Source organism: Lathamus discolor, chromosome 1 (genome assembly GCF_037157495.1).
Source record: "Lathamus discolor isolate bLatDis1 chromosome 1, bLatDis1.hap1, whole genome shotgun sequence".
Classification (NCBI taxonomy): domain Eukaryota; kingdom Metazoa; phylum Chordata; class Aves; order Psittaciformes; family Psittacidae; genus Lathamus; species Lathamus discolor.
The window spans coordinates 101,577,237-101,600,796 of NC_088884.1; the positions used below are offsets into that span (position 1 = coordinate 101,577,237).

At 38.0% G+C, this 23,560-nt stretch overlaps 1 protein-coding gene across 2 annotated transcripts in view; it reads left to right on the top strand.

Moving 5' to 3' along the window:
• ARHGAP10 (Rho GTPase activating protein 10) overlaps positions 1–23,560 on the top strand; it is a 154,392-nt gene that overhangs the window by 111,632 nt on the left and 19,200 nt on the right. For both annotated transcript variants that reach the window (XM_065688430.1, XM_065688436.1), the window contains 2 exons: positions 2,617–2,767; positions 17,816–17,978. In XM_065688430.1, coding sequence (XP_065544502.1) covers positions 2,617–2,767; positions 17,816–17,978 — 314 coding nt within the window. The remainder of the gene's footprint in view (positions 1–2,616; positions 2,768–17,815; positions 17,979–23,560) is intronic.

Here is a 23,560-nt window from a genome sequence, read left to right on the forward strand (position 1 = left end):
GGCAGTATGAGCCGCTCATGACTGCCTGCCACTGGTATCTATATGAAGTTAGCTAGCATGTGCAGGACTGCCACTGTTTAAAGTGTGATGCCACTGCTTGCTTATTATTTCTCCTGTTCTTTGTATAAGGTTTTCCCCCCCCATAAACCAGAACAAACCATCAGTCACCTTTTTTGCATCATAGATACTTGCAGGTAGAAATCGGCTTGTATTCCTACCTGTTTCTAATTAATCATTCTGTTGCCTGTCTGGTGCTGGGTATCATTGAGTAAGGATTGCCTTTGTGGTTTTCTTGATTGTTTTCCTTTTGTAGCTCTCTTAGTTTCTTATATTTTAGAAGAGTATATTGAAATACTAGTAAGAAAAAAACACTTAAGAACTTTACTGCAACCTGTGCAAGCCACCTGAATGCATGCAAGGAAGCTCATGGCTTACGAAGTTCTCCTGGGGAATACTTGTTCTTCTTACCATCATTAATTTCAGTGAAGATGCGTGGATAAGGCTGTACAAATAAACACAGCTGCGGAATGTGACATAGTAAACAACATGCTGAAACCTCTTGGCAGAGAGTTATTTACCAAGGAGCCCAAATACAACACTTAGTCCATGGAAAATATGGCATTTAAAGTTTTGGTACTTTCAAATTTTTCAGAAGCAAATATTTATCCCTAGAACTGCTCAATCTAGCCTTGCATTTACACATAAGGGGGCAGTGTGGTACTGTTAGCCAAGTGCCATGGAGGTGCATATTAGATTTCACTATTATATATTACATCATGTTTTAAGAGATGGCTTTAGCACTCTGAGCACAATTAGAGCTTTGTCACTGTCTGAGAGTGCTGCTCTCTCTATACTGGGGAGAACCAGGTTGGACTGTTTCCTTTCTTCTTTATAAATATTTTGTTCTTAGAGTTTTTTGTACTATTTTGGTTCTCTCATAATCCTTCATAGGCATGTGAAGGAGTGGGAGCCAGTTTTCTCGGCACTGGTATGGGGAAGTTCAAATGACATCGTTCAACCTCCCCCACAGCAACATTCAGTTATTGGGAAGGAAGATAATCTTTCCACTGGAACTTCCCTTTGCACACCATATATAGACTTCCTGCCCACTGCTGCCCAGTTTTGGGAAATACGATCATTCTTCCACAGTTTTCATGGAAAATGGTGTTTCTCATAATTTTGTAACAGCACAGTTTTCTACCTGCCAATACAAGAACTATAATTAAGCAGCTATAAAACAATGTATGCATGGGTTCTTGGGTCCTCTTATTCCTACATGTGTTAATATTCAGGGTTTACAGGCCAGGATATGATGGCATATGGAGTTTCTTATGCTTCTAACGTGATGTCTTGAGTGCCTTACCACTGGATGCTTATAGCATTTTTCTCACCTATTAGAGTAGCCTGGCTGGCTTGCAGTTTCATGCTACACCTGACGTGCTGTAATAATCCAGAAATGTGTTATCTGTGGCAATTTTTTCATACTTTCTGCATGAATTTCTACTTCATAAAAAGTTTTTCCTTCAAGATTCATTATGAGTCTCCTCTTTATAATATTTCCTATACAGAGACATGGCAATGTGAAGTTGCAGAGCACAGGAATAGTATCATTGTATCTTGTTATATTACTGTGTTGAGTTGCTGTAAGGTGCTGTACAGACACAGGGCTTTTCTTGTTCAGCTGCTGTTTGTATTTATCTGCTGGTTTGTCTTTGTTGAAGTACGTACTAAGCTAACTTGTTCATGTGGATCTGCTGTGATCACTTGGAAAAGGATTGTGTTGAATTCTGTGTTAGCATACTGATAGTTTTTTAGAAGTAAATCAGCATCATTAGACTGTACCCTGCATATGACACTCAAAGTAAAAATGGTATCAGGTTGAGCAAATCTGCTTTGCTGGTTAATCCAGAAAGAAATGACGTGTCATTTTGTGTGAAGCGGTGGTATGCTAATGGTCATGACTCAAAAGATAAAATGGTGACAAGAAATGCGATCCTTTTTATATGTGTATTTGTGGATATCATTTAATATAAATGTGACTCAATATGTAATAGTTAACTGAAAAAGTTCTCGCATGGTATGTTACCATGGTATCTCTCCCTAAAAACCCCTCCCCTCAAAATTTTCCTCCTGCTGTCTTCAAGAGTATGGTTTTGTTTTGTTTTAAATTAAGATGGCTGATATTATAATGACATCAAAAGATTTGAAAATTAAAATGGGTATTCTGGCAAAATGATAGGTCCTAGCTAAAGCTATAAATCTATTCAGTTACTGGTTTATAAAGTTAATATCCCCCCTTTTCCCCTTCCCCTCCATCCTAGCTGGCAACTGTGGCTGAAAATATTTTGTCTTTGGATTAACTGATTTTCAGCTTGGTTAATGTGTAGACAGTGCTTTTGCTTATTTTCATATTTTATTCATGCATTTATTTATTTATTTTAAAAGCACTCATTAAAAACCCACGGCATACACCCAAACTTGAAGGAATGGATTTTTGGCTCCTGCCTGCTTTGAATGAAATCCAAAACAAATGTTGTTTGATAATGGTTTACAGTTGCATTACGCAGGTTGCTCTTCACGATAAATAATTAACACCTTTTGTGTTCTTGATTGCAGATTTTCAAAACCCTGCCTGATGCCACTTTTCCTGAGCCAATCTCTATGTCAGTATCTCCTCCAAATGCCCCACCAAGGCAGTCAAGAAGACAAGGACAACGTATTAAGAGGCCTCTGGCTGTTTACAATCTCTGTCTTGAGTTGGATGATGGTAAGATGTTACTAATAATTTGAGTCTTTGCGTTAGATGGGCTGTGTATCCTATCTTCCACAGATGTTTTCATTTCGTGTTTCATTTGTGTATGTGTGTGCCTGCACTTGCATGCTTGTTTAATTGCTCCAGAACATGTAACGAAGGAAGGAGAACAACAGAGTAAGGAAAGCATAAAGAGAACTATCCTGTGACTTATGTTTAAAGTAGGACGAACTGTCTTAAATATGCTTTTCCCCTCTAAAAAAGAAGCAGCTCCTGTTTCTTTGGGGAAATCTCTTTGACCTCTACTGAAGATCACACAGCCGTAGATAAATGGAGAGAGAGCTAAAATTAAAGCAAATCTTTTATGAGAAGAGCTAATGCACTCTACAGTCAAATTCATCTGGATTAAAAGCTCAGGTCACCACTGCACTAGGGAATACTACTACTTCACTTGAATCTTTAATACCTTGATGTAACTAGCAGTAAATACTTGTAAACTTGCCTTACTGTTGAGAAGCAATTAAAAAAAAATATATCTTGCTTTTGCATGCAGTAGCAACATAGAGTGAAGCAAAGGGTGTATAACATCTTATATATTTTGACTGTTGGCCAGAAACATAATTGTTTTCCTGAAATTTCACTGCTCGGGGGTACGTAGAGTACTGAGAAGGCAAGTCAGGGCTCATTTTGTGTTTCAGATTTTCTCCACCCTATTCCTTTTCCTCCCTCATAATGTTGTTAGTCAATTGCCTTTTCACATGAAGAAATATTGGATCAGGGCACGAAGTCCAGCAAGTGAAAATAAACAGCAAGATTTTGAACTCATGCAGTAGCAGGAGATTCACTGATGAACTGTCTTTAAATCAGTGGTCAGCAGTGGTTGATTTAAGAAAAGAGCAGAAATGCCTACAATAGCTGTTAAGTGTAAGGTTTAGAAATAAACTCAGGAATGTTTACTGTCTCAAAGCCAGTTTTGCAAAGAGTCTGCAAAAAATTCAGCATGTCTGCCATCAGATTAAATTCACCAGGGAGATACATAATCTCTGTGCCTTTCTTTTCTTTCATCAAATATGAAACTAAATGCCTTGACTAGAAGGTGTTTAAGGTTCATCTACTTAAAAAGCTTAAGTTGTGTTAATTTGAATAATATGCTTCCAAAAGCTACAAAAGCTCGTGAGCTATACCTGCAATAACAGATTTATCCTCATTTGAAAAACAAAACAAAATTGAAGCCACTCACAGAGCTGTTTCCATCTAATTTGGAATGTGAGTCCCAGCAGGTCACAAGAAATACCACAACTTCTCCAGTTGCATCCTGCAAGGTACGCTCTGAGGAGCTGACCTTGACCCTAACATAATAGACAGAAAGTATTTTATGGATTTTTTTTTATTGTAAAATCTCAAAATACAGTATCACCATTGAAAACTGTTACAAATGTTCAACTTCTTGTAAACACAGTCCATATTTTTGTCTAATTTGGGCATCTTAACAAAGAGAAGAAATGGGATTGTTAAAGGCTGTTACTGTTACATATCATATAGAAATATGGTACTTGTCTGGATCTAGTGGTGGGTTGCAGAATAACCTAATATGTCATTGTGCATGGTAGAACTGTGATGAAGGCTGAATTGCTGCAGGTAAAGTCACAGTTCCAGGGTGGATGGCATTGAGTTTCAGTGGGATCTGACAATAGTACTTCCCCCTTGTAACTTGTAAAAAAAAAAAAAAAAAAACAAAACAAAACAAAAAAAAAACCACCACATTTTTGTAGTGTCTCCAGCTGCTACTGAATGTAGTGGTATTCTCAGTCTTTTGTTGCTAGAAAACTGGCTGTTAGTAGGTACTGACTACATGCTAATGCTTATTTTAATTGTGTTTAGCCAGGTAGTTGTGTCAGAAAGGTAGTTAGTAGTTGGAACAATGGTTGCTTGGCACGTGTGTAGTATACATGGCAATACAGTACCATGAGCTCAACTGCGTCATTGCATTATCTGAGGAACTACCCCAGTGGATACAGGGTGCGTAAGTCAGGCAGGCTGATTAATTAACTAGTCACTAAATAGAGCTCAGTGCCTCTAAATATGCACCGTGGCCTCCAGTTACTTTGTTCTTTGGAGGAGGGGGGGGAAGGAATAAAAGTGAGCCTGGGCTTCATTCCATATTTACCTAGTTTCTTGGCTAACAAATGCATGTTTTATAACTGCTCTTTGGAAGATTTTATCCTGTGTGTGTTTTTAACAGGAAATTAAACATTAAACCCTTTCCCTCCCCCCTCTTTATTCACAATGGCATGAGTTAAGCACCAGGCATAAGCCAGTGTTTTGTATTTCCTGGATATGGCAAAATTATCATAATCTTATTTTAAACCAAGTAGCTGACACGTATTTATATGTAAATATATTTGTAGACAAATGTATCTCTAAAATTATTGTAATTATATACAAATATTCTGTGCATTGAAACTAGACATATACTGAAGACAAAAATCTCTCTGTGCTGGAAAACTTCTTGAGCGTGTTTCTTTTAGGATTGTTATGCAAACCAGGAAATTGTTAGAAAAGCGGAAACAAGTCTTTAACTATCAGCTGCTCCAGGGAGTTAACAGGCTTCAGAATCACTGTTAGAATTGGAAATGCAGGGTTCGGGCCAGCTTTTCTTTATAAAAGCACGTTTGCAGTCGGGAAGCTTCTTGACTGCACACAAAATGTGTGCAGCAACCACCCATGAAGGGGCTGTAAGAGACATAAATATTGATAGATATAATAGCTGAAGAACGCACACTATGTTTGATAAAAATCTTTATTTTGCCTTCTAGTAATTAGCTGTACTGAAATCTGATGGTGCATAGATTTTCCTTCTATGTGGCAATTAGATGATTAAACCTATTTGCAAACAATTCAAGTATTCTATTTACTACTGCAAGGATCTTCATTTCCTGAAAGACAAACTTCAGTCACAGATGATACGGTCTGTTTGCCTTTCAACTTCTTTCCTTTGTGGTAAACCAGTATCTAAATTTTCACTCTGAAGTTTTATTGACATCTCAGTGGCTCAAGTAGAACTCAGTTTAATGGGGAACTCTGAGCTGCTTTCATGCCTGCCCTAAACCCAAAGTTCTTCTTTCAGCAAAATGCAGTTTGTCTGAGATTTACATTAGGATCATTTCCAGAGTTTTCCTGCCTTTTGAAATGAAGACATGGGATTCATTTGGTTTTTATTTTCTTTTCTTTTCTGTTTTTGTTTTTTTTTTTTTTTTAATTTTTTTTTCTGGAAATAGCTCTTCTTCCCCCCCCCCCCCCCCCAAATGAATTTGAGAGTGAATTAAGGAGCAATACAGAAACTCCTGTGGCTTGCAGTCTTAGCTATGTACAAACAGCTTTACATTCTCTCTCTGTCGCTCTGTGCAAGGAGAAAAAGACTATTAGCTAGGATGGGGAGTTGTTTATTCTGTTTTTCTAAAAATGTCACTGGGTCTTTATTTTCCATTTGGACAGTCAGTATATATCAGAAAAGAGCTCTGTTTATATTTTTTCTAGAGGGCAACGCAGAGTTAACAGTTTTATTCCCTCCCAATTTTATTTCATTTTTTATATACTTTCCTTGTCTTGGAGCAAAATTGACAGTTTTTTGATTTGTTTAATCTTTTCCTGTGCCAGACACTTAGAGATAATTAAATTATTTTGCAGGGCTACTAGAGCAACTGAGGCAAGAAAAGTCCCGTATAATACAGTATAATACAGTCCATCCAAGATGAACAGAGAGTCACCATGAGTTGCATAAATCACACCTGGAATCAAAAAATGTGTCTTGCATGGTGATTTGTTCTAAACAAACCAAAATATGCTTCTTAAGGCACAGTGGTTGCTGATGCCTTTTTCTATCTGAATACCCCCTAAGTGTCAATATTTCCCATTGGCACGTACATTGACATAGCATACTAGTATCATGTGGGGGCTTGTTTTGTTTTTAAGGTGTTTGTCTCCTGTTCCCCACCCCCCTACCTCTGGAACTCAGGAGGCGTATGGGATGTTTATGATAGCCTTCTGCTGCTGCTGTATTCCCTTTCCCTTCTCTTCCCATCCCTTCCCGCCCCAAACAAATAAGTAAAAAACCCATAAACTTCATTCAGAATTACTGAACATAAAACCTGGATGTTAGAGGAAGCCTTGGATTTATAATAAGGAGACTGGTCTTCAGAGCTGGAACAGCCCAGAGCTGCAAGGTTGCAGGTGTGAAACCTGGCCTTGAACTCTTTCTATTTCTGAATCTGCTGCTTGGAAGTTTTTCTATAACCTGGCACATAGTAGGGGAAATGGAAAGAAAAGCAGCTACATAGGCATATCAAAAAGCTATAAGGCCTTGCAACACTTGCTTACAAAGCTGTTGTTAACAGCTGAGCAGAACACACAGCTATGCTGTTACAAAATAGGTGCACCAATATTAGTTGTGAGGGGAAGATCAGGATGATTGCTGTTTGCCGTGTAGAATTTAAGATAGTTTATATTTAATCTTGCTGTGAGAATAGTTCGTGCAATTCTTTGTGATCTCTCACAGCTCTTTCTACCTGATGGCCCTGAGTAGGACGAGTGCTGTACAAAGTAAGTCTGAGTTACTGCCAGTGAAGGTGAAGCTTTTTCTTAGCTAATAGTGGGTATGTGTAGAGTCCCAGTTTCCTATCAGGTCATCAACTTCTGGATGGAAAGCTTTGAGTCCATAGAGGGTACTTATGTTCTTGGAGTTATGTAATAATTTTGGGCTATGCTTTGCATATATGCTATACATTCTGGTCACTGTTACACCTGTGAGTAATCTACTTTTTACAGCCTACTTACTGCACTGTTACCTGAAATCACATTTAACTGTAATAATATAGTAAACATCTGTTAACTTATTTTCAAATGATATGTTTCAAATCTTCATGGTTGGTATGAGAACTGTCTTATCACCATCAGTTCTTGTCTGCTTTCAGTACATGAAATCCAGAGGCTGTAGAAATGTTCAGCGTAAACACATCCACATGTGCACACAGCAGGAGTCAGAGCTGTAGGGAAAGGGAACTTGAATAGCCCTAAAACTAAAATCTGAATTTAAAAAAAGAATGGGCAGTTCAGGAGATAGGGTCAGTCTTTCCTTGAGGCCAGACATTATTAAAAATGTCTGATCTCCTGTAATAATCCTTCATCTTTTTAATTCTCTACGTTCTGCATACAGACATGCAAGGGCACATATTACTGTAAGAAGGCCAGTTTGGCATGCTAAAAGTCATTAATCCCAGGCATGGAAGTCACTGACGTATCTTTGCTATATGCCAGCTGTGCTCTGGCCAACCTCTGTTGGTTGAAAGTAAATACTCTCACCCAGCACATGAGAGTATAAGTAGAATGAATCCTTGAAACTGTTCAGCTCTTCAGTCAGTTTTTTATAGATGAGAGTGTGCATTTGCTGAATGAGGTGTTTCCTCACATGGGATGCTCTTGCTTCCCTTCACTGATGATAAGGATAGGAGAGAAGGTCTTGGAGGGGGAGGTGGTGAACTTTCTAAAAGGCTGATTTGCAAGTTAGAATACATGATTTCTTTTCCTGTTTTGCTCCTGCTCTCTTGGTGTTTATATTCAGTCAGAAAAGAAACCTCATGTTCTTGTTCTTCCATTAGCTTCTGAAGATCTTTGTCCTATTTCTCTTTTCCCTTTTTTGCCTGTTTTCTTCTTGTGAAAGTTGTGTTTAGTGCAAGGTGAATTACATTCCTTTCTTTCCTTCTCAGCTGTACTTCTAACATGCTGAGCCAGCAGGAGATTGAATAAGTACTCAGGGGATATCATGGAGAGGTGATAGTGGTGGGACTGCTTGGCTAGGGTTGCAGTTTCATCAAAGACTATTTGACTGGGTCAAGGGAATTAGCCTCAGAGGCCATATTAGTTGACATATGCAAGCAAGATGCTTGATGCCTGGCAAGTTTGGTTATTGCACTGAGCAAGTGGATTTCAGTTGTTTTGTAACAGGTACAAATTCACTAATGATGAGTGTGTTCACTTCTTCTGTCTGCCTGGCCATTAACACTGCTTGGATCTGCCCATGTGCTACACACCCTTCTTGATCCATCTCCACAGCCTCCCTTCCACAGTAGAGCTGAGTCCAACTCTGAGCTCCATACCAGATGTATAAAATAAACTAAAAAAAAAAAAAAAAAAAAAAAAAAAAAAAAAAAGTTGCACTTGCAGACATATAACCCCAGAGTGGGAGTATCAGAGCCATGGGTACTGGTAGAACAATGTAGGCATGGAAGAAAATATTGAATAACTACATGGAGGTAGCAAAATCTGTCTTCCTAATCATCAGCTGGGAGATTCCTCAATAAATGTGTTACTTGGCTGTTCAGCTAAAACAGCTGATAAAACTTCCTTAAGGGCTGCGTAGCTTGTTTTCGGTCATCTTTTTGATAAGCCATAGGCATCCTGCGTCGTCCTGTTGAAATGACTATTACGACAAAAGAAAAGAAGTTAACAGAATGAGGAAGGAGGCACAGCCAAGTGTCAGCAGCAATACTAAAAATGTTTCAGAGTGGCTTTCTTGTGAGAGATCTGTCACATACACAATGTGAGAGCAGTTAGTCGTTGTCATTATCCAAGTACTATCATGGGTTGTGGAATTACTTGCAAGGAACTTCTTTTAATAAACCATGGGAAGTAATTGCAGGTGAAGTAAGTTATATAGCAAGAGAATAGGAGACAACAGCATGATGCTGTATCTGTTTGACAGCTCAGGAAAAGAGTTTTTTAACACCTTACCTTTTGGAGGTAAAGGACCCTTACAGAGACATTTTTCCAGCTGGTCAGTGGCTGAATTGCCAACACAACAGAAAAGGAAACGTGGAAGAGTATTTTCATGGACTTTGGAGGTTTGGATGCCATTTAAGAAGTGCTGCTGAATTAGAGAACTTTTAGCCCTGATTACAGCATTATAGCCCTTTTTGATCTGCTTTAGTTTTCCACAGTTCTCAGTTTCACTGATTAGACTAGAGGTTTGTGTTAGTGGGTTTCAGTATGGATCTGGACCATAGGTAAATGTTGCCTGGACTTAAGGAAACCCAAAACACTCAGTGCTACCAAAGATTATGAAAGCTTTGGTTTATTATATATCAGAGTTTTCAGGAAGTAGCTTCAGTTCATCATTTCATTTTTCAGACATAAATTTAATGTGTGGCATCTGGCCAGCCTGGTAAGGCTGAAGGTTGTGTGTGGTTTCCTGCCAAGCAAGCTTTGGTGAAAAATTGAGTAACCTTTGAGTTTAGATAATGTTCCTGTTATCATGGTATACACAAATCAAAACAGGAACCCCTCTGCAAGCCTGTATCTGATTTCTGTTGTGTTTCAAAATTTAATTATGTGATATAAATTAACGTCACAACCTTGTATTCATGACTCTGTCTCAAACTGATTTTCCACAGTTTGAGGAATAAATTGGAATTTTTTACTTGTTTTAGATTTAGCTTGCTCAGCAAAAGGCTTGCCTGCAATTTTATATGTCTTTGGGATTTTATTCACATAAAGAAGTAATCCAAGCAATTTTTTTCCTGAATTTTGAGAGAGGACCTGCAGTAAGGGAGATAATTATTGAAATAATTGCTGTTACAGGTTAAGTGTATGTCTAGAAAGAGGTTTGTTTAAAACTGAAATTTGTATTTTGGAAATAAAAAAGTATGAAAAAGGAGGAGGGCAGAGGTATAGTCCCAGAGCCCCACTTGCCCCTAAGTAACTTGCAGATGAGCGCATTTCTTTCCCTTTCCTAGCCCCAACTTAGACACCCACTTTTCTGGCTACAGTTCTCGAGTTGCATCAGCCAGTCTTGAGGCAAATTCTGTCTGGTGCAGCTTCCTCCCTTTCCTGACGTATCTGAATCATTATGGAGTCGGGAAAAACAATCTTTCTACAGGAAAGCTACTTTGTGCCTAAGTACACATGCTAGTACATGCACACATTTGAAAAATACATCAAAGTTGGTCTTTATCTAGGAAAAAGCTGTAGTCAACAGTAGTAGTTGTGTTAATTATTTTGTCTGAGAGGAAAAAAATAGCTAGCATAGAGATCTAATTCTTACTCTATGTGTTTTGAAAGACAGCATGAAACTGATGGGTATGTGAGTTGTCTGCTGTCCATTTGCTCCATGAAAGCTCTATCACTTTTAGAGTATATAAGACTATGATGCCTGAATATAAGTAAGAACTATCTGCATACTAAGGCAGTGCTGCAGTGTACAGGATTTGCTACACAATGAGGATAATGGATACTTTTTGACAATGAAATGCAAAGCTGGTTTTCTGAGCGTTTACAGGAATCTGACCTCCAAATGCCCAGTATTTGGGAACAGTGCAATAACTCTCTTGTTTAGTTTTAGCATTCTCTGTGATTATTTTTAACTAAATAATAGATCATTATTAGCTTGTTTTTATGTGATTTTGCCTTAGTTTGGAATCTTACATGTTTAAATTGCAAGATTTCTGTAGTCTAAAGGTGAGTAATAAACAGTTCTGCTGACGAGTTTCAGTGGTGTGATAAACAAAAGTACACAGTTTCTGTATTTACTTAGAAACAGATGACTGGACTTCATTAATTCAAAAAACTATAAAAATGTGGTGAACTAGAAGTAGGTCTGAGTTCACCTGGTCCTTGATGTGATTACTGCAGGATGATCTGTACTGCAAACAGTGAACAAAAGATGCAGCCTTGCATCTAGAAAAGGCTGTTCTTTGTTCTTGACTGCAGAGTCCTCTGGTCACTTTGGCTATCACAGAAACCTCTCTCCACTAGAATTACCTCTAGCTTTCCAGGAATGTCTGAATGCTTTCCAGAGTGATTGGTACTTCATATCACAGGATCACTTCAGGTTTTATTAACTGCGTGAGACAACTTATCTTTGTTTATGTTTTTCATGCCTATTTTCTGTATATGCTGAAGCTCTAGCACATGGAACTAAGTTCTCACTTGCAGAGGATATTTGATACTTGTATTTCTTTCCTCTTCCCGATCTATGAGATTCCTATTAAAACTAAAACATAGTACATACCCACAGATTAACATAAGAGCAAAGCTACTTTCTACTTGGTTGAACTTCTGTATTATTATGGGAAGGTAGCTACTTACGGTGAATGAATGTTATCTCGGAGCGGGATGCTGAAAGGGAAGGATGGCTGGCTGCGCAGCAGTGCAGCTGCTGCCTCCCAATCTTGTGATGCAGAAAATGTCAGACTTGAAGGTGCTAATAGGGATTTTGCAGCATCTCTAATTTACCCTGCTCAGCAGTCCTCCCCATCACCCCTTGTCTACAGCTAGACCTGTGTGATTGTGTCAAAGTGCAATGAGACATGTTTTTTGTTTTCTTATTTTGCCGCGATTTGTTTATCTGATGGGCACTTAAAACATATGGCAGTTCTCTTCTGTCTGTTCTGTGTATCTCAGTAGAAACTGTTATATATTCCTCATTTACTCCAGAAATACTCACTTTAAACTGTTTTTATCTTCTGGCTACCCTTAAACTATAGACATTGTTATCTTGAAGATTAATTTTTCATTTAGAAGTGAAATATGTAGCTCTTTACATAAGCTGAAGTTGGAAGAAAACTTTGTTACTCAAGAAACTGATAGTGTTAGCTCTCTGGTTTTCATAGTTTTTATTACAAATGCTTTTTTCTTATTTAGAATTCTTGGAGTAAAGTTAGGATCTGATTATTGACTCTGCCAAAGTATTTCATTTTTTTCAACTTTGGATGCCAACAAAAAATATTCTTAGACTAACCAGATGGGAAAGGAGAAAAGAAGGCAACTGGGAGGCATGTCATGCTCAGTAAAGTGGAAGCTGAGTTCAGATTTCTGGTATGGAAGGTCTGAGAGTCTTTACTATCTGAGGCTCATCCAGACAAAAGGGAAAAGGAATGGAGGGTTACATATTTGCTAGAAAGAAGCTAGATGAGGTAAGTCTTAGTTTATATATGTTCTTTCTTACCCTGTGGGCATTTTTCATTATGAGAAGGGGTGATACAAGGCAGGGATTTAGGGAAGAAGGGAGAATAGCTGGGTTAGAAACTGAATTGCGAGTAGTACCAGCTAGACAGAACCAGTAAATGGTTAGCATCAACCTAAGCTGTCTTATTTTCTAGATAGGGCTGTTCTGAGCTGTGAACAATCATAAAGGCAAAGCACGGGTATTTGTCGCAGAGGCACAGTGAAAGCTCTAAGGTTTGGATGAGTGTTGTGATTAGAACAGTGAAACAAGAAGATAATTTAGATGACAGTTTAAAAGGATCTGAGCAGTCAGAAAATTTAAATAGTATGCAAAAGGTGGTGAGAATGTGAAACAAGTTTTAACCCTGTTTGGAGTAAAATTGGATCTTACACCTGTTTGCGTAGGATGAGGAGATAAATCATAGAAGCAGCTTGGTTGCAACTCTAGAAAGATGGCCAAGCTGAATGCTGAAGGCACTCAGAGGCTTCCCACAACATAAGGAAAAGAAGGTGAAAAGTTGATGGTTGGAGTGTTGACAAACATTCATGAGACATCATACAGACTTACTGCTTTTATATCAAGAACCCTCATGTCCTTTGTCTGTTCTGGCACTATTTGGCACCCAAAGCTAAGACTGTAATGGGAGAGAAAAAGAAGGGGGATTGACATTTTTAGGGAGAGAAAATGAAGGCACTATGAACACCAAACTGTGTGTGCTCAAAAAAATGCTGTAAATGAGCTTTAAAAGAAATCACATCTTCCCTATTTTATAGTATAAGAGCTCATTAGAATTCAAGTGGTAGAGAAGAAGAATAGGAAGTTTCCGAAGCTCATTGTTGAAAGCACCTCTCAGTCCAATGTGGCAGTCAGTCTTTTCATAGAACTGGGAAACCTCTCACTGGAGAACAATGCTGGGGGTAAAGAGGAGTGAGAGAAACAGGAAAGATATTAGACTACCTATATCAGGGAGCCCCTGAAGTCTGAGGTAAAATGAAAACCATGAAGCTGACTCAATTCCAGCAACGTCCTTAACACTGTTTAGCAAGCAAACAGTGTTAAATCTTTAAACACCTTTTAATCTCCAGTAGTTTAGGATCTTCACTGCCTCCACAAAGCAAAATACAGGAAAAGGGGGGTGGGGAAGTGGGGGGGTGGAGAGAAAATAACTAGTTGTCAATATATGTTACAAGTTGTGAAGAATTTTTAGAAAGAATTTAGCTGTGAAAATTGATGGTGGATTTATAATCAGCAGGAACAAGCAGAAATCTTCATAGGTAGGCCTGTTGAAAGTTAAATGTTTTGAATGATGTGAAACCATCTAATGTGTCCTGAAAGATTTCTCTGCTCATGGGCTTGTATGGCTTGGCAATATTAATTTTTAAAGCATCTTGTAGCATGCTAAAGAAGCTTGAAGAAACTGAAGGAATGCTAATGTAGCAGCAGTATTTAGAAAGGCAAATATGATATATTTGCATATAGGAGAAAGTTAAAAGGAATTGTAAATAATGACAGTGGCAGCCATGTAGGAGTTGTGGTCATGTGCTAAGCTGCACCCAAACAAAATAAGCTTGGTTTTATGGAGAAATAAATCTACAGATTTTAGAGTTAAAATGTAGCCTGTAGCTACAGAATGGAGGACTATATCCTTAGAATCAGTGACTCTAAGTGAGAAAGTTGCAGTGGGCAATCAGCTCATCATAAACTCTTAATTTAAAGCCACGGCAAAAAAGTGCCAGGCTTGGATGTACGAACAGGAGATTGATGAGTAGGAGAAAGTGCTGGGATCAGTGCTCAATATGGCACTCGTGGACCACAACAGAAAGTCATGAACTCATATCAGTAAATTCAGATCAGACTCTTCAGAAAGAACTCTGGGAAATAGTAACAGGTTTATAAAACAGGTGCATGATTCCAAAAGTGCAAAATCTCTTATAGTAAGAGATTTAGTGGTAAACTTAGAACAGAGATTGTTTACATACCTTCATGCAGCATAAAACCCAGGTATTAAATATACTTGAATTATTAGCAATGCATACTACATAGGTCATGCCTGAAAATAAAGCCTAACAATGCAAAGGTACATCCGTTAATCAGGGAGTGTGTTAATTAGTAGCCACTTGATATCTTTATCATTTGCTGCTGTCTTCAGAGAAAGACTCTTTGGAAGATATAGTTTGACCCTTGAGACGGGCGTTAATGAAAAGCAGGTTATTAAGCATTATGGAGAAATAACTAGATACAGTTCTACAGGCTCTGCCATGTACAGGAATTATAGTTTCTAAAGTTAGCAGAACTTTTTGTCACCAACATACAGGTTGAAATCTTTATACTGTTGAAATTACAGCAGTAACACTATATTTCAAAGACTTAGGTTTTGAGCATATATTGGTTTTAATCATGAAAATGAGCTAGATGACGATTAGTCATCTGGTTTTGTGCTTATACAGGATTGCCTGTTCCTGAATAAAGGTATTGTTCTACTTTACAAAAGCAGTTAATTGAAAACATCAGAAATTTAAAGTATCTTTTGAATGTGTTTTTAGAGGGTGTTCACTTAATCCCGTAGAATTCAGCAGGTGTTTTCCTGTTTTAATACCTGATTTGATTTTAGTGTTCAAAACCCAGTCTTATTCTTGAGAGTGCAAGGCAGTATTGACCGTGAGAAAATGGCAGCTCAGGAAGGAAGGGAAGGAAGAAGTAAAATTTGAGGAAAGATTAAACACACAGCTTCATTTCTGATAATGTCCAATGCAATTGCCTGTATATTGCAGTCTCTTACATATACTCTACTGTGCCTGACTGAAGTCTTTAGTATTTTTTTTTTTCCTTTTTCTATGTGCTCTGAGAAACGATTCAACTGAAAATATTCTGCTTTCTATACAGTGAGTTGGTCATTGTCGTAATACTAAAGAACAGAGTAATCTTTTTTTTTTTCTGCTGTTTTAGTAACGCTAAGTGAATGTTTGAGTGACCTTCTAATAGGGTGTATGTAGTTTGATAATCTGGATTGCACTAACACTACTACTTTGAAAAGAAATTGTGATGAATTGAAAGGACTTAAATCTATTTATTGTACAATTCTATTTAGTTTTATGGAATTCAGTCTTTTTATAAAGTAAAATTGCAGTATTACTGTCTAATCTCCAAGATGTTTATCACTGTGACACATACGTCCGCAAATGAGATGTAATTAATTAGTTCTTACCTGGAACTCCTACGGTTCTCATGTCATGTAAATGTGAGCAGCAGCGTCGTGGCCTGGGTGCAGCAGGGAGGTGCAAGGTGAGCAGGATTGGGACACAGTGCAGGTGACTTACTTTCCCAGGTTAACATTCTCCTCCTCAGAGCTTATCATGCTTTGTTACTACGGGCTAATTTAGATCCTTAAATTAGCAGCTGCTTTAGGGAGAAATTTCCAGATGATCACTTTTTATCATTTCTTTTTTTTTTTTCCAGTTGTATGTCATTTTACTCTCTAGGGAAGTTGTTCTCTGAGAGTTCTATGGGAGCAGGTGAGGACAAGATGGCTGGGGAAGCGGGTGAGTGCTTTGTTAGCTTTCTGCTTTTGAAGCAGAAAGAAGGAATTGAACTAGTTGAGTCAGTAATCAAGTTGTGAGAAGGATTTTATCTAGTGAAGGTGGCTTTTCATTGTCCATATTTCATTGCTGTTGCATTTTTAATCAATTAAGAAAAAAGTAAGAAAAATTAAGAAAAAAATGAAAGAAATCATCAGAACAGTAGTGCTTAGTTTGGTGGAGTAGAATTAAGCTCAGTTGTTTGCAGATGCTATTTCATTTAGAATTAGCAATATTGTACAGGACTTTGTCTTGTCTAGTACTGTATATAGGAGATACAAGCTTGTCAAGCAAGCACAATATTTTAACAGCTTTTGATCAAATTTTTGCACACTGTGTTAGGATTTGGTTGTTCATTTTTAACCCAAAGTTTTTGGCTCTGAAGGAGCAGAACTCTTTTACCAAGATGGTAGGGTTGATAGGATCTAGTCCACCCTGGAGGGGCTTTCGTGATGCGGTTATTTAGCAGGGCTGTGGGCCATGCTCGTGAGTGCTAGTGGGAGCAGGATGGACAGAGGAGGGAGGAAAAGAAAAGATGCCAGGGGCCTTGTAAAGGGTGGCTTGAAATGACCCTTATTACTTATGTAATTGCGATTGTGGTCTTAGCTGTTCTGTACACTTTAGTGTTTGCAGTTGTCCTCATTTCATACACCTCCTCTAGAACTTATATCATGTACAGGTGGTGTTTAAATAAAAAATTAAAAAGGAAAAGCTATGTGGGTGAAGTTTAGCTATTCAGTGAAGAATGTGATGTTTGGCTAGGCATGTCAGCATGGCTTCCAGTGAGTGCTGTGACACCTTGGTAACTTTTTCTTGCTGTCCATGGGATAGGAATGGTGTTCCTTTGATGTTTTCTTAAGTAGTCATATCTAAATCTATTGCTCCCTTAGTGATATTCTAAGAGTAGCCTATGAAAACAAATAGTAGACCAGAATTCTCTCAAAAGTAACATCATTAAAAGGGAGAAATAAAAGTAACATTCTTGGGTATTGCATATTTGTTAGAGATCTGCTGCTTATCCTGACCTTTCTAAATGTCATTGTTTTATGTTTGATAGGATAGAGCTAATGGTACTTGAGGGCAATCATTTGCTAAAATGAGTATTAAATTATTTTTATAGATTGTCTTTTTAGAGAGACACACAAATGTGTATGGCCTAAACTATTCTGTTGCCAGAAGTGACTCATTGAATTAAAAAATAGCCCCCCAAAATCTAGCATTTCGTCCACATAAAGCACATGCTGAAAAGGGGACCAAGAATACGCTGTGTTGAGAAGATAGCCTGGTGATAATGATGGGGGAAATTGTGCAGTGGTACCTTTTGGGTAAATGCTCAGAGAAACTGCTTGTTCCCCAGAATATCCTGTGAAAGTGGGACAGTACGGTTTCTTCTCGTAGTTAGTGCATGAAATTGTTACCAAAGCAGCTTCTTTGGCTCATGAGATTCTTTTAGTATCCTTCTACTTGTGCTGTCTTTTCTGTCTTTTCCAGCTGACAGTCACAGCTCTCCCAAAGAAGACACCCCAACTGGGAGCATGGATTCTCTTTCTTCCCAGTCTCCGACACCTGCTTTCTCTAGTAGTCCACCCGGCCTCCTGGATGGAAATCACCTTATTATGGACAGCGGAGACCTTGCCGGCTGGATAACAAATCTGTGAGTAACCTCAATATTAAGTAATGATTTTTCCACTAGTGTGATTGTGCACATGAAACGATTCCCTTTTCAGCTTGGTGGCAAGTGATTTTTATAAATTACATTTAATTGTGTTTGTTTTCTTCTGCTACAAAAAGGTATGTGTTTATATGTTGTGTTGGAGCTTATAAGCTACTTGAATGTCTAAGAAAAAACAATGTTATTTTTCTACAGAAACCTAGTGCATTTTAATGTAACCTTGTTATAAAATCTCATGTTTTTTATTTAGGCAATGAATATGTAATGTATTCTCTAGGTGATGTATTACCCTACTTTTGTTTCAAGACCATTTTATGCTACAGTTAGATGCAGGGCTGATAAGACTTAGAGCCAAATTTTGGGCATGGATAAATACTCTGTAATAAGCGTGTGCTCAGATGCTGTTGTCTGAGAACATTATCGTTATTAATTTCTTCTTAACAAATTAAATGTCTGTTTTCTAATGGAAGTGCAGTCTGTCACTTTCAGTAGACTCTGTTCAGTTCAGTCGATGTTCAGTTTTTCACAGAATCAGACTTTGTTTTATCAAAAATTGACATTACAATGTTAGACCTATGTCTGTAGTACATATTCAGGTTTTATACACAAAACATTGGACATCACTTGTTTTTTGAATCAGAAGTTGAACTTGCCTTGCATTCTCTGGTTTGCTATTCATACAAACTTTAACATATCAAGACACAGTTTTCCAGCCTTTAGTGCCAAGAAGATGGAAGGAGCATGTCTGGAGAAAAGATTGGTTACAAATATTTTCCATAATGGGAATCTTAGGAGTCTGTTCTGTTGATGAAGCAAGCACGTAAAATGTGTATGTAGGTGTATGTAACACATGAGTATATAGATAGCCATATGATGGGTTTAGATTTTATATGCACACACAATTAACTGCTGAGTACTTACTAGCTAGAACAGTATTTTCTCATATGCATTGAAAGAATTCCAGATTTCTAGGTATTTTAAACGTACTTTTTCAGTAAAGGACTAAAGTTACTCTTTCCTTATTCTCTTGTACTGTCCTCTAGTAGTGGGTAAGATTAACAATAAGTTGTGTTTGATGAACAGAGGGGCATGTGTGGAAAACATGCTGTAGATGGTATTAAAACTGGTGAAAGAGGCAAGCATAGCTAATTAAGCAACATGGGATTAGCAGAACATTGAAAATGGCACTTCAGAGAATGGAAGAACAAAGTGATTTTTATCTAGAGGGGTTCAGGAACATGAAATGTTTCAAGGAACATTGCTGCTTTTTTTTTTTTTTTTTCATTTGTTAATTTGCATCAAAAATTGTACTGTACTGCTGTTTCGGAAACCGATGGCTTGAGGTTTGGTGCTCAGTTGGAAACAGTGCTTAAACAGTTCTGTTTGGAAGGGGGAAAAAAAGGTGCCTGGTATGTGATCTAGATTTGTCAAAAGCAGTTTCTTTCACCTATCTGTGAAGTTTGCTTAAGAGCTACCTCTGTAACAAGTCTAGTCAGTGACAGAGTAGTCTGTGAACGGTACGTGCTTTCTTTTCTCTACTTTCTCGCCCCAAACTGTCTCTCTTCCCTTCTAGTTCTGATGACTTCACAGGGCCTTGCCTTAACAAACAAAAAAAAAAAAACCCAAAACCTAACCAAAACCCAAACCAGAACCACTATATTAATAGCAGAGATATTTGTTTGTACAGGGTTTCAAAATGTTTTGCATTTTGTGCCAAATTGGAACAAAACCAATTCTCAGTCTCAGTATCCTCTCTAAAATGGTATTGCAGGTCTTAACTCAGCTACAGTAAATACCATACTGAGTCTAGGAGAGATGGAGATCCAAGAGGATCCGGTTTCACAAGATTCTGCTGATGTTTGTGATACATGGGTGTTACTTGTAAGAGATAGATCACTGTGGAGCTATGTAGTCAACAAGTTGATGGTGACTTTTTTGTGATAGAAGAGTTGCTTGCATTCTTTCCTGGGGGAGGGATGCTGCATTGTGGGTCGAGATATATCAGATATTCAAGTCTGGTTTATATCAGAAGTTTGCTTCAAGCAAGAACACATGGTGGATAGCAAGAATATGTTTTGTGCTATTTGCTTTCAAGAAAGGAAAAACTTGTTTTTTCCTTAATGATAGCCGTTGTTACCGTGATGTTTCCTGCAGAGTTTTTTTGTGATGCATGCCTTTTCCTTGTCCCACCTATGAAAACAAAAGGAGCTATAGCTTCCAGCATGGCGGGAGGAGCATCCTCACCTGCTAGCTTGTATTAGGAGGAGACTGTATGGCCAGAGTGGTGAAAGAAGCTAAGAGAACAAGGCCTGTATCACTGACCTGAGAAGTCTTACAAAGCTCTGACTGTTCAACTGTCATGTCAGGATTTAAAGACGTACTACGCGTACGGTGTAACTGGAAGGTGATGTTTCACATATGTGCTATTTTGAAGCCCCACTAAGCTGTTGATTTTCATGTCTATGTGTGTCTGCCTGATGCTAGATTTTATTTGAAAGCTCTGGGTGAATCAGATATATGCCCTGTGTTGTCATGTATGGTATGGGGGGTGTGGGGGTGAGTAGAGAGTTGGGCAATGGTTAGCTCTTACTGCCCATAACAAGGGGTGGCTTGCAGTGCAGATGCAAGTTTGTTGTTATTTTGCACCTAAACTTCTTTCAACCTCTTTCCTGAAGATATTTTTACTTCACACTTCTATCTAGAGCCAAATACTAAAAATAAACACATTTTATTTTTACCTACACTCTACAGTAGAACATAGAGCGCTTTTTTTCCCCCTGTCAATCACAAAGTAACAAAGTAGTTTGTGTAGACACAGGATTCAAGCTCCAAATAGCCCAGGATGGGCAAATTACCTTTCCTACTTGATGGAGCAGTGTCATAAACATATACTGTTTGAAAATACCTTCTATCCAAGGATGCTTAGCACATATCTTAGACAAATAGATAATTACAGTAGTGAGCTTTTAATTCCTTGCTTGTAGTGCTGTCTATTGGTATAGGCTTTTTTCCCCTTTAAAGCAGAGCAGTAATGGCAATCTCAGTTTAATGTTAACCGAAGCATTTAGATTCTTCTTATGCTCTGCTTCAAGCATCTGAACACACTTGCTCTCAAGCTACAGAATTAACAATGTACAGCTGTCTATCTTCCTCAGGTTCCACTGGAACCACTAGCCAAGTCCACTTTGCTCTGACAGGGCTGCAGGTGGTTACTGTGTCTGTAAGTAGAGCATGCTTCAGTCTGTTTTGGGACTGATGTTGGTACAATTTCACCAGTGGTACATTCTCAAAATGCTCCTCTTTGCACATTCCTTCTGAGTCAGGTTATCATCATAGCTGGTGTTCTGAAAGCAACCAGTGTCTTCCAGATGAAATGCAACTGTCTGTGTAGGCATTCTTTAGCAGTTCTTTTTCAGTCTGTATCCTTCTGCTATTTAAGACACAGGGCAATAGGCAGTATTTCCTGTCTCTGGAATTTGGCATTATAAAAGTTTCTAAAGTAGAATGTACTAATATAGTGATATTTGCCATGTTGTGAATAGATCCATTTTGTGAGTTGTCCATAATATTCTGACCTGAATTAAAATAAAAAACCCAAACCAAGTGAACTTCCAACCAACTTTTATCCATCAGTTTCCCCCAGATTGTTGTCTATCCCATAACTGCCAATTACCTGGGAAGTTTAGATCCCACAATCCACTCTTTGCTCCTTCCTTCAGAGTTGCTTCAATCCATAGTTGGTCTGAGGAAGGGTTATTGCTAATCTCTCATGGCAAATGAATTTGTGTTTTCTTCTTCTTTCTATTTTTCCTAGTAATATTTATGCTGTTTCTTCTGTCCTGGAAGCTGCTGCAGCTTGCTGCTCCCTGTAGATTCTGTCGCAACAGGCAGTCAGTTGGCAGTGTTCATAAGGAAAACTATTTACATAAAGGTGCCACCAGAAAAACCAGGAATATGCTGACAATAGATGAGGTGAAGGCACAGAGTAGAAAGGGGAAGGGTGAGTAAAGAAAAACACTGTGTTGGAAATACAGGAAATAAAATAAGTTGACATAGAAAATTGTTCCAAGAGTGAAGTGAGGACAAAAATACAAGCGTATTGTGGCCAGTAGCCAATAGTAGTAGCAATAATAGATATTTGAATTTATTCCTAAATTTTATGGCAGAAGAAAAAAAATAACGCAGTTGGAGAGAAGAGGGCTTAACAAGAATAAAAGGTTGGGAATTAGGATTTGCCTTTAAAGGAAAGTGGGTGCTCAGTAAGCTATAGGGTAAGTTTATAGTGTGTAAGACATTGTAGTCTCCTGGTGTGAATACTTAGAGCTGTGTCTTCTTTAAAAGTGGATGAAGCTTCAGCCTTTGAGTAAGAATGCAGTTAATGCAGTTTGAGCTTTATAGTGGTGGTGCAAATTGCCTGGCAATTTTTACTTAAGGTATCGATGTTGCTACTTGATCCTCTTTCTCACTTCCCCAGTTTGTGGTTTGTGGGGTGGTGGTGTTTGTTTCTAACAGTTTTTTGGTGAATGCTGTAAACCAGCTTCATTAGTTCCCTGTAACCGGCTCCTAGCTGAGCCACACAGAGAGTTATGCCACTGTTTGTGAAATACGTTGTAGTATCACATCATGGCATGGAATTGTCCACACAGAATGCTGGTGTGAGGCATGTAATGTAGTGAAATTTTTGAACTGGCTTAATTTCTCTGTCCTACACAATTTCTGGTTTTCCTATTGTGTTTGCCCAAAAAGTTAATAAATCTGCCACATCTCTTTTGCAAGACATTAGATAGCTTTTTGCTGGAGAATGCAACCCTAACATTACTTTCTGCCTTCCTGATCGGCAATGAAAAATATGCACCTTAATCACTCCGATTTTTATTCCTGTGTTGTACAAAGCTCAGTTTCCAGGATTTCAGATATTAAGAAGCTGACTAGCTTTTCTAAGCTAGTCCCTAAGCTTTTTTAATAATAGTGATGGTCTTGGTTTTGGAGATAACGTACTAAAAGGGATTATGGATAGCTTTTAAAGGGCAACTCAACTGTGGAACAATTTGATCTTCCCTTTTACATGCAGTTGAAAGCCAGTGATACATGGTTTGACTTTCACCCTATTATATCAGGGCTTTACACATGCAAACACTATACAGGTACAGCGACAGCCAATCTAGATATATACATCTGTGTCTAATAAATATATTTAAACAAATACAGATAAAGTGTAAGTCAGAGTCTGTAAAGACAACAGATTTTTTTCATTGACGTCCTTTTGTAGCAAAGTAGGTGGTAGTGCAAAAGATTGAATATCAAATATGAAGTGATATCATTCAATCAAAAAAGGGCAAGGGGAACATTTTTGTGGCTGTTGTGGTTTGATTATAGAATATACTTTGTGGCTTTGGTTACTTATATGAAAATTGTTTTCAAACTTTACCCTGTTTTATATTGTTTAGGTAATATTAAAATACTTTTTTCCCAAATCTGTTTTATTATGCATTAGGAATTACTACTTTTGGGCATAATTTTGGACTTTTTAATATTTATAACTAACCTACTCTATGGCAAAAAAG